General features: G+C 33.2%; 6 protein-coding genes across 6 annotated transcripts; 1 reads left to right on the forward strand and 5 right to left on the reverse strand.

Annotated features, from left to right (window-relative positions):
- Positions 1-658: 658 nt before the first annotated feature.
- On the reverse strand, positions 659-2,448 carry Tsp_08810 (hypothetical protein). Its single transcript, XM_003374035.1, has 6 exons — positions 2,418-2,448; positions 2,062-2,104; positions 1,511-1,686; positions 1,285-1,446; positions 1,074-1,221; positions 659-908 (listed from the first exon to the last, which is right to left on the reverse strand). Exons 1-6 carry the CDS (start codon positions 2,446-2,448, stop codon positions 659-661), a joined length of 810 nt encoding a protein of 269 aa, XP_003374083.1.
- A 354-nt stretch (positions 2,449-2,802) lies between these two features.
- Positions 2,803-3,798, reverse strand: Tsp_08811 (conserved hypothetical protein). The gene is given in 4 exon segments (XM_003374036.1): positions 2,803-3,052; positions 3,240-3,387; positions 3,452-3,664; positions 3,681-3,798. The coding sequence occupies 4 exon segments, from the start codon at positions 3,796-3,798 to the stop codon at positions 2,803-2,805; spliced, it is 729 nt and encodes a 242-aa protein (XP_003374084.1).
- A 1,047-nt stretch (positions 3,799-4,845) lies between these two features.
- Positions 4,846-5,181, reverse strand: Tsp_08812 (conserved hypothetical protein). The gene is given in 2 exon segments (XM_003374037.1): positions 4,846-5,019; positions 5,038-5,181. The coding sequence occupies 2 exon segments, from the start codon at positions 5,179-5,181 to the stop codon at positions 4,846-4,848; spliced, it is 318 nt and encodes a 105-aa protein (XP_003374085.1).
- Positions 5,182-5,544: 363 nt separating this feature from the next.
- Positions 5,545-5,879, reverse strand: Tsp_08813 (conserved hypothetical protein). The gene is given in 2 exon segments (XM_003374038.1): positions 5,545-5,716; positions 5,734-5,879. 2 exon segments carry the CDS (start codon positions 5,877-5,879, stop codon positions 5,545-5,547), a joined length of 318 nt encoding a protein of 105 aa, XP_003374086.1.
- A 66-nt stretch (positions 5,880-5,945) lies between these two features.
- On the forward strand, positions 5,946-6,823 carry Tsp_08814 (toxin-antitoxin system, toxin component, RelE family). The gene is made up of 3 exons (XM_003374039.1): positions 5,946-6,054; positions 6,269-6,359; positions 6,601-6,823. The coding sequence occupies exons 1-3, from the start codon at positions 5,946-5,948 to the stop codon at positions 6,821-6,823; spliced, it is 423 nt and encodes a 140-aa protein (XP_003374087.1).
- A 2,333-nt stretch (positions 6,824-9,156) lies between these two features.
- Positions 9,157-11,049, reverse strand: Tsp_08815 (hypothetical protein). Its single transcript, XM_003374040.1, has 4 exons — positions 10,935-11,049; positions 10,707-10,868; positions 10,112-10,296; positions 9,157-9,243 (listed from the first exon to the last, which is right to left on the reverse strand). Exons 1-4 carry the CDS (start codon positions 11,047-11,049, stop codon positions 9,157-9,159), a joined length of 549 nt encoding a protein of 182 aa, XP_003374088.1.
- Positions 11,050-11,355: the final 306 nt, after the last annotated feature.

Here is an 11,355-nt window from a genome sequence, read left to right on the forward strand (position 1 = left end):
ACCAGTAGTTGACTTAATTTCTCTATACCACAGCCATTTTTATGATTATGATTATTATAATTTTTATGTAAATTTAAATTTATAATCGAAGATGAAATTAGTAGCACCGAGGCACTGGAAAACCGGTTTTTCAGCACTTTGAGCTGAGTATTATTAGTTGAAATTTGTGACAAAAGTAAAAATAAGTTTCATTTTGGTGAACAACGAAAATTTTGACTATATAGAAGAAAAAATAAACAAAATGGCGGGTCGTTTTGACTGAAATTTCCGTCGCCATGACAACACAACCCACGCGTTTAATGAAATTAAAAAAAACAACATTACAGTACAGACAATTATATGAATATTGTATCAATTATTACAGTTGTATATCCATATTTATTATGGAAATATTTTATTAATTTTCAGCATTTAGCATAGCTTATGCGCATGAAAACAAGCCAAACACTATTTTATTTTATGTTATTTTATTAAAAATGTGATAATTTTAATGATATAATTGTAATGAAAAGATATTAATTTGTCATTTTTGGAAATGCATTTGATAAAAAACAATTAGCATCATAAATGAAAAATTATAAATGTGATAATAATAATAATAATAAGATGGATAATAAGATATATCATCAATAAATTATGATTGTTTGCATTGTTTCCGTTAGTTTTCATCTTCCTTGTTATTCTCTGCAGAAGCTGTTGAACTAGTAGTACATTTATCCGTTGGTCCCTTTTCCTTTAGGCCTAAGCGTTTGAGGATGCTTTTCAGAGAACTGTCTACAAACACAATCACTGTGCTTCCCACAGAAATTGGTACGTTTTTTACTATATTTTCAACAGTGGCAACAATGCGCCGCTCCAAACTTTCAGACGAAGAGGAACTTGAATCCTGCGGACATTCTGTGAAAGTTCTAAAAAATATGAAAATTCCTCATTTTTTAGAATTATTTTGTACAACTTCATGAATATGAAGAAAAGTGATAAACATTTTCATATGTGAGCATACAAAGATAGAGTTTAGTGAAAATTATTTCAAGGACGGTTATTGAGTCTATTTGTGACAATTTAATTCATACTTGTAGGTTTCGCTAACATTATAGCCACTTTCGGCAGCAAACAATTTGAACTCTTTGTGCAGGTGGAAAGCGATGGGTGTCTTGCTTAAACCACTTTCAATTTTGATATTCAACTCCTGCTCCGCGAATGTTAAGCTACGTTGGTATCCTTATGAAAATAATTGGCAAATTATCAAACAGATGATGATCACTCGTATTTGCATAATGCTACCTTTAATGAAACTATTAGCAGCAGCAACGCACTGAATGTTGGGTGCTGAAATCACACTGCTGACGTGGAATTTTGTATTACTGGCTATTGTGCCCATCTCTAGTGATCTTGATTCTATGGTTGTTAAAAGCGGGCCGCTAAATGCGTATTCCTTTTTTCCCTCTAAAAGTGTAATTCGGTAAATATCGTTTTTTAGACGACGATTTATTACTGTATTAATGATTACCTTTGTCGTTGGAGCGTGGACGTATTAAATCGTCCTCTTCCACTAGAATAAACCACACAATTGGAATCGTTTGCCACCAATACGCCAATGTCTCAAATTTTTCCAAATCGATTTCCTCCATTCTAGCTACGAATTCGAACCGCTCAAGTTGTCTGCGCAGAGCAAAAGAATTGCTGCTGAATGAAATTAAAACTAAAGATGATCTTATTTAAACTTTTATTTGCTTTAAAATAACATTAAAACAAATGTGATTTAGTTTAAAGTAAGCGTATTTGTTTATAAACATTAAATTTTTCAATATTTAATATTAATCCAGTATTCATTATTTATATAAATATTAATAATTTCGTCGTAACAAATTTATAAATGAACTTTCCAAACAAAAAGAATAGTAGTAGATAAATCTGCATGCAAAACATATTCATATTGTCAGACGTAGAGAATATTTTCTCTTGGCATGGGTACTGTGTCTGTTGTACCGCAGTGATTTGAAACAAAAAAATGTTTCTATCAGACTGATTTTGAATTTTCTTAATTCGAATTAATTTCACCTTTTTGCAACATACAATATTTGTTCTTGAGCATCACATTCAACTGTAAACAACTAAAACAGTAACAGTACTATCATTACCTTTACACATCTGCAAAAGTTATACAACAAATTTATTTCAAATTTTACAACAACTCAGTCACTTTTATGAGTATCACCATTATTATTATTATTATTATGTAAATGGTGATTTATGATCAAAAATAAAATTAGTAGTATCGTGTCACTGAAAAATTGGTTTTGTACCACTTGGAGCAAAGTATTATCACTTCCAGTGCTTAGCAAAGTGAAGCATAGCTTCTGTTGAAGAACAAAAATTTTGACCACTTAGAGGCAGAGTTCGTCAAATTAACTAACCAAGTTGTGTAACCGTGACAATACAAGCCATGCATGCAGTGAAAATTTTAAAAAACGTTACTTTACAAATAATGAATTGAAAACTGTATCAATTAATAGAATTCTAAATCAAAATTCATTATGAAAATAGCTTATTAATTTCCAACATTTAGCATAGCTCGCGCGCATATAAACAAATGAAACATAATTTTATGTTATTTTATTAACAATTTGATAATTTTGAATAAAATGATGCTTATAAAAAACATTCATTGTTCATTTTAATAAATACTTTCTAAGAAAATAATTTACATAATAAATGAAAACGTAAATATAACTGCTGTGAAAATAATGAAATGGATAATAAATATCCGATCAGTAACTTTCATTGATGACATTTATGCCTTCATTTTTTCATATCATTCTCAGCCAAAACATCTTCTGGTATAGGCGGAACATGCATTATGAACGGTAGAGGTGGTCCAACAGCTACTCTCGTCAGCACGCTCTCCACAGATTTGTCTACAAACAGAGCGACCATTTGCTCCCTTATACCTGTATACTCCATCATCAGCGACTGTACTATCGCATTTATCCGCCACAACAAATTAACATATGGGTCAATAACTTTACTTCCTGGCCATTCAACGGATTCTCTAAAAAATTCATAAATACTTTATTTATTTTCAGCACCCTTTTGTATGCCTTTATTGAAATCATTAAAAATATATACAAAATAGACAGAAATTTTCATCTCAATATGAGCATATAAAAGATAACTTTTATTGAAACTTATCTAAAGTAGGAAGTCTAAAGGTCTATATGTAAAAATTTAAATCATACTCGTAGGTTGCATCAACACGATATCCGCGTTCAATAGCCAGTGATCGAAACTCTTTGTGCAAATAATAACACTCGACAGTGGAACTCAACCCTCCATTGATCTTTATTTTCAATTGTTTTTTTTCATCGCTATTACCACATTCGAATCCTTAACAAAACAATCAACAACCTGTGAAATGCATGATGATCATTTTTTATTAGTATGATTTTACCTCTGATAAAATTATCTGCTACATTAACACACTTCAAACTTGGTGCACAAATGACATTAGTGATATTGTACTTTTCATAGCGTGCAGCTCTGCCCATCGCGTATGATTTTGCTTCTGTCATTGCTATAGACGAAGAGTTCCACACGTTTTCTTGGTCACTGTCTAAATTTCGATGACGTTGAATATTATTATTTTTGAGAAGAACGTTCATTGCTGTATTAATGATTACTTGCATCAAGAGATAGATTAGGAATTTCATCTTCTTCAACCATAACAAACCACAACATTTGCGTAGAATTCCAATGGAACACCCAAGAGTCAAAAGAGTCGCAGTTGCACTTCACCATGTTTGTTCAGATCTGTATCCGGTTTTACTGCACTCTTCCACAACAAGAGAATTGTTGATGAATATAAAACTAAAACCAATCTTATTCATGCCTATATTTTGTTTAAAGTGACATTAAAACAAATGCCTTTTTTTTTAATTTAAACAAAATGTATTTGCTTGGAAAGTTTAAATTTTGATTTGGTCCAATCCAATTCTAAATCTTCACCGTGTTTTGTTATTGGTTGTTGACTGCCTTGTCTTATTGGTCGTTCACAACGTTGTCTTATTGGCTTTCCTAATCTAATTGTTCATTGATTCAAATTCTTTAGTTGTGATTAGCTGCAATATGCTTTTATTCCATTGGTTCAAATATTCCCATTTAGGCTGACGTAACTTGAATAGTAGTGACGTAAAGTTAGTAGTGAAAATTTTTATTATTCCAAAATTACATTGTTTGATCTAGTCTAAGTTTATGACGTTTTATCATTCGCCTTTTTAATGTATTATTTGTGGTGAAGTTTATACTTGTTGTATATTTCGGTAACATTGATTGCAGTGATCAGTGAACGTACAACAGTATAGCGTTTTCTGCTATTTACTGACTAATATAAACAAACACACACACAAATACACACACTACGAGCAAGTTATACAACAGAGAATACACCATACTACTAACACATTCACGCAACAACTAGGAATATCAGTACATATACAGGATAAATAGTAAAGATTAAAGAATATACAGAAGATAAATAGTAAAGCTTTGAATATCAGAAAACTGACCATTAAAAAAAATCAAAATTTGACAAATAGTACGCATTACAACGACAACCAGTAAAAATTTAGGTTTCTGACAACGAATAAAACTCATCGCAACAACAACTAATGAAATTTAGCCAGGTGGAAAACCAATGAAATTTAAAGCCAATCAAATGTCGAGCGCCATGCCTTTGAAGTCAACACCGGGAGTAGACCGTTCCTTGCCAGTTTAAGGGCATCCATAATAATTTTATCTTCTACCATAACAGGAAATCTTCTCAACCATCAATATGTTGCAGCACATCTACGAGCATTTCGCTACAATGTTCGGCAGCATCTGTTCCGCAGGTGGATATCGCAGTTGTTCATCCTTTATCACCGGTGTCACTTTGCAGTGAACTAGTATCTGATGTCGATGTGTTTGCTTCTCGCGTGGAATACTGGGTTCCTTGCCAGTTTGAGTGCACCTTGTTTGCCACTATGCAAATTTACTGACTTGCTTATGCCGGTTATTTCTTCGATCCTTCCGTTTGAGGTGCACTGCTTCCTTGCATACTTCTGACAATGCCATATACTCTGCCTCCGTACTGGACAGTGCAACGGTTCTTTTGTTTCCTTGATTCCCAGCTGATCGCGGCATTGCCAAATTTGAAAACGTAACCAGCGTAGAATCTGCAGTTATCAGAATTTCCGCCCCAGTCAGCGTTTGAAAATCTCATGAGGGCTCTTGGTGAGTTTCTCTGGAAACGCAGTCCATAATTTTCTGTCTTCTTCAAAGAGCAAAGGACACTTCAGCCACAGTCCATTGCTGCTTGCCATAATTCTCATTGAATTAACTGAGTAGACTTACGGCGAACGCATTATCTTGGAGGGTAGATAGGTTGAGGTGCATCAGCGACTTAATCAGCATCGGCAGCTTTTCTTTGCCCATCTTTCATACCAAATAGCTTTTCACACCCAGCTTAGGAGGCTCTTTTCATTCAGATGATTTAAGGTGTCTGTGTCATTCCATTAATGGAGGGACATTGCTTTCAGCGATAGCTGCTATAAACGACGGACTTTCGACACAGTACAAATCACAGTCCTTGTACGCGACCAAAACCGTTCCAAGGTTGGGGTTTGTAATTATGGCGGAATTTTCTTGGAAGATCACTTCGAATCCCTTATTTTTGCAACTGAAAGTAGATTCGACCTAAGGTCAGGGACGTAGAGTGTGTTGTCCAGCTGAACGCTTCTCAAACCGTCGCTGCTTGGGATTTCCAAGTTAGCCGCTCCAGTTCCGTTAATATCAGTCGATTTGCTATTCGCAAAGCTCAATGCTCGTTTCATAGTTTTCATGGAGTGAAATATTTCCTTGTTAGAGCACATATGAAATGCTGCTGCTGATTCTAAGGACCATTTCGAATGGGATCGGCCGCCTATGCGAAGGGAAATCTCAGACGTTCTGTCCGGGTAGCTGTTCTGATGGGATCATTTGAGTGTTTCTTCACTGCTGCTGTGGCTGACGAGCAAAGTTTGATCTCGGCAATCTTTCGCCATGTGTCCTACTCTCCAAGGCGATGGCACTTATATTTGAACCATTTTTCACTGTCTTTCGGATGAGATTACTCAATCGGAGGCTGAGTATTTTTCAACTGAGACTTCCTTCTGGTAAACATAGAGCATCATCATGTTTCGATTCTCTGTTCTTGCGGGCTTCATATTCTTCCAACAATTTAATCTGTAAGCCTTCTGGTTTCGGCAACTAGTCGTGAGATTCTATCGCAATTCGAAAGCTTTCATGCGAATCTGGAATAGCGTAAAGCATGAGAATCGAAAGTAGGTCATCTGCTATCTCCAAGTCCATGGCCTTCAAATTGGCAACAAAATTGAAGAATTCCTTCAGGAAAACATTCATGCTTTGTTCCTCATTCATTTTGTTGAGAATGAGGCGTTTCAGCTTTTGCCTTATGCCCATTTAAGTGCGGCTTCCAATGATGATTTGTCATCTTTGACAATTTTCCACCTTCGTTTTGTGCCGCTCACAAAACTTCCCAAAGATCGGTCTTGACTAATATAGCGTGAGCCTGCAATTTCCACGTCTCGTAGTTTTCCTTACCGAATGGCTCGATTTTCACGGTGGTGTTCATGACGAATGCAGTGTGAGAGTAAACGTTAACGTACAAAGGACAATGTTTTCCACTGGATACAGACAACAATCAATTCGTCTTACCGCAGAGGAAGCCTGCTGGGCCCATAACTTGTTCCATATTTACGTGAGATTCGTCTCAGTGATCAGTTAACGTACATCAGTATAGAGTCTGCTGCTATTTACTGACCAAATACAAACGAACACGCAATACGAGCGCGTTAAACTACAGTAAATACAACACACCGACTTCTGACATGGACACGTGACAAGGAATATCAATACAGTAGGAATATAAAGATAGTTAAGCATAATGATTCTACTACCGTAACAGGAAATTTTCTCAATCAACAATTTGTACGAACAATAGTTTTTAGTGAATAATGTTAAAAATAATTTTTACATTTAATTTAACCTATAAAAATAATTTTATCATTATTCTGTATTTCATTGTATTACAGTAACGTCATATAAAATGTTACAGTAATTACTCAGCCAAAACAACGCAAAAAAATAATATGTTCAATAGTGATTATTTTTCACTATCGAACAGCAGCAACAACATCAGTAAATAACAACCAAACTAAAGTAATCTCAAATAACAAGGAATACATGCTGTACATTCAGCGCATAATAATACATGTAAACATCTCCAATATTTCTCTTTTTTACGAGTGTTTAATTTGCATACCCTAAAAAGGACATGCTACGTACCACGATTTAGTACAAGGCATAGTTCAGATATATTAGCTATATTGAGTACAAGGGACGGAACAGAAAAATAAAACTTTCCTCAACCTGAGAACTTATATGCTGTTCGAAAAGGTGTCAACAAACAGTTGTTTCCGCCCGTCAGATAAAATATATGCTATTTTACTAGTTTTATGCATATGGTGCATACACCTTTGTCAGAAACTATTCAAGTTTCTTGTCACATTGGATGAATTGAAAATTGCGATATAAGCACAAAAGGAAATGATAAATTGACCACAGCTGAAGCTGTTCAGCTAAAAATAGCAGTGGCAACTGCTAAATCTTAGCATCGAAATATTTTTCTGATTTGAGCGTACCTGATTTCTTCAAATTTTTTTCGTTGCCACCAAAGAATTTGGATTTTTACAAAGTTTCCTTTTCATCATCGACCAGTGTAATTGCGTTTATTTCTCGGTTTTATTTGAATGAAAAATAAAAATATGGAATTTGATTTACATAGAAAAAGTTATTTATACATTTTGTGTAATTTGTGTAAATTGTGTTTTTCAAGATACAAACTAAACTGGGATATCGAACATTAAGTTGCCATTGCTTTACCATTTGCATTTGCAACCGTTGGCAACATTGGAACTTGTATTTCAACGATACAAGAAATGTTGAACATTCAATAACAAATGCATTGACTATGATTTAGCTGATCAATGCATTTTCATATAATTTTAACCAACAACAGATAACAAACAACATTGATTTTCTATCTATATTTCTCCATCACACATGTAGATTATCCATCTTATCTCTGCGATAACGCTGATCTTATCTCTTATGGGTTATAACTGTCGGCAGGCGTAAAGCATGGATTTGTTTTTCATATAGAAAAACATTGTAAACATTAAAGTAAAAAATCCATGATATTAAACAAGAAACACTTTTTTCACAAAATACGTAGATAATCTGTTTTTTTACAATTCAAATTCCAGATTTTGTTTTTTAAAATAAAGGAAGTTAGATGACATTCCATTGAACAATATCTAGACTCACGGGTAAGACAAAGTTTCTTTTTCCCGGTGTTTTCCTTATTTTAGTGAGAGCTAATATATATAAACAAGATTTTGTTTAAGGGTTGAGTTTCCATAAGTTTATTGATATAAAACAAAATTGTTTTCATACTCTACCAGACTCATTTTGAGGATTTAAGGAATTTATTCCAAATTTTACGACAACTCAGTCATATTTATGATTATGATTATTATCATTATTATGTATATAAAGATTAATAAACAAAGATAAATTCAGTCGCATCAAGAGACTGGAAAAACGACATTGCATTATCAAAAATATATTTATTAATATTATTAAAGAAAATATAGCTTATAATTAAATGACAACTTTTCGCATTAGAATCTTTTCTGAACTTCTATTTAACCTCCCTGATTTTCACAAATGCAAAAAAACGAGTTCGGCCATTTGATTTTATATCTAGTCATTTCAAAGTTATTTGAATATTTCTCAATCTCTTGTGTGGCAAATTAACGGCATTTATTTGAGCGTCTGTTAGAAGTGCCGATAACAAACAAGCTAATTATACTTTTTGCATTGTTCAAATTTTTGAAGTCAATCCTTCTGTAGCAGATAGTTTATTTGGCAACAGGGATTCTTGGAAGTGAACAATCGTACATTGGGGATCACATTACCAGTGGCTCGTATAAAAGCTGTTATATCATGGCACAGGTATCATGTCATGTGAGAGCCCATTTTTCAAGTGAAAAGCACTTATAAATGGAATGCAAGTAGAACAATTAATTGTTGGCAAATTAGCATACAAAGCATACCAATATTGTCAGAGACGGAGAATATTTTCTGAATAAAAATAGTATTGGTTCTGTTGAAACGCATTAATTTGAAAAATTTGCATTTTCCACGTGAATTATTTTGAATTTTTGATTTCAAATTAGTTTCACTTTTTTCCACAAATACTGTCTGTCATAGAGTATCAGTTCCAATTATTACTAACAACAACAACAACAACAGTGCATTAAAATGAATATTCCCACCCATCTAAAACAATGATATAAAAAATTTATTTCAAATTTTCCTACACCATAGATACATTTATTACTATTATTATTATTATATTTGTTGTTATTATTATTTAAATGGTGTTTTTAATCAAAAATTTCATCATCGTTTCATCAGCATCGACCCACCGGAAAACTGGTTTTGCAGCAGTTGAAGATGAGTATTATCAGTTAAAATTTGTAACATAACGAAGAATAGATTGCTGTTGAGGGAATAACGAAAATTTTTGACCAGGTAGAAAAAAAGTTGGGCAAAATGGCGGGCGGGCGGTTTACTTTTAATCGACTAAAAGTTGCGTTGCCATGGCAACACAACCCATTAGTTAAGTTTAAATAAAAAAACATCTTTACAGTACACGCAATCAAGTAAAAGCAACAACAATTATTATAATATTTTATTAATATTTATTATAAAAATAATTTATTTTTCCGTTATTATCATCAATTATGGCATCATGGAAAGTAAAAGTTGAAACTATTTTATCTGCAATTTGATAATTTGAAATATTTTCAAATTTAAGAAAATAATTAGCATCATAAATGAAAAATTATAAATGTGATAATAAGATGGATAATAAGATATCCGATCAGTAAATTATGCATTTTGAACTTCATTCATCGTCGTCGTCGTCGTCGTCATCATCCTCTACAGAAGCTGGTCGTCCAATAACAGCATAAGTTTCCAACGGAACGGGATCATTGATGGTTACGATTTCCAAAATGCTGTGCAGAGATTTTTCCACAAATATTGCCACTGCATCTTGCCAAGTACCCGGAAAAGTTTTTCTCAATGACTCCAAGGTGACCTCAAGGCGCGTCTCCAAGCTGCTTTCTGCTGAAAATTCGGCAACAGTTCTAAAAAATGCATAAATTCTTCATATCTTTTAGGATTGATGTATATAAGTTTATAAATATTATTATGAATATTAAGAAAAGTGATAAAAATTTTCATATGTGAGTATACAAATATAAATTTTATTTAAAATTATTTTAAAAACGATTGTTGAATCTGTTTATGACAATTTCATTCATACTTGTAGGTTTTATCAATATTATATCCACTTTCAGCAACGAGCGACTGAAATTTTTCATGCTTTTCAAATGCTGCATTTGTTAAGCTCAAACCTCCGTCTATTTTGATGTTCAAAGCATTCTGACCTACTTTTACTGGACCTTGGTATCCTTATGAAAATAATTAGCATATTATCAAATAGATGATGATCGTTCGTATTTGCTTAATGTTACCATTAATGAATGCGGCAGCTGCAGTAAGACACTTAAAATTTGGGGCGGAAATAACATTGGTGACATTGTAGGGCACATCAGTCATTTCCATGCCCATCGTTACTGATGTTGATTCTATGCCTGTCATAATCGGGCCGCTGGATCCGTGCGGCTTTTTTCCCACTGAAAGTGGACTTCGGTAAATATCTTTCTCTTAGAAGAGATTTTCATTACTGTATTAATTAATACCTTTCTCAGCATATCGAGGTGGAAGATCGACTTCTTTAACAAAAACAAACCACATCAGTTGAACGGAACCCCAACAATAAACCATGGAGTCAAAAATTTCCAAATTTTCCGACATTCTCGCTTCGATTTCTCACCGCTTTCGGTAAGCCTGCTCAGAACAAAAGAATTGCTGTTGAAAGAAATTAAAGCTAAAGCCGATCTTATTTAAACTTTTAGTTGCTTCAAAATTACATTAAAACAAATGTGCTTTAATTTAAAGTTTATAAACAGTGAATGTTTCTCAATCGATATTTACATAAATATTAATTATTGATTATTTATAATATAAATATTATTAATTCTGTCGTCACAGGAAAAATGTTCATTATCAAAAATATTTTACACTAATATAATGCAAGAAAAATACAGTCATTTTATTTTT

This window comes from Trichinella spiralis (assembly GCF_000181795.1).
Source record: "Trichinella spiralis strain ISS 195 chromosome Unknown Scfld6, whole genome shotgun sequence".
NCBI lineage: Eukaryota > Metazoa > Nematoda > Enoplea > Trichinellida > Trichinellidae > Trichinella > Trichinella spiralis.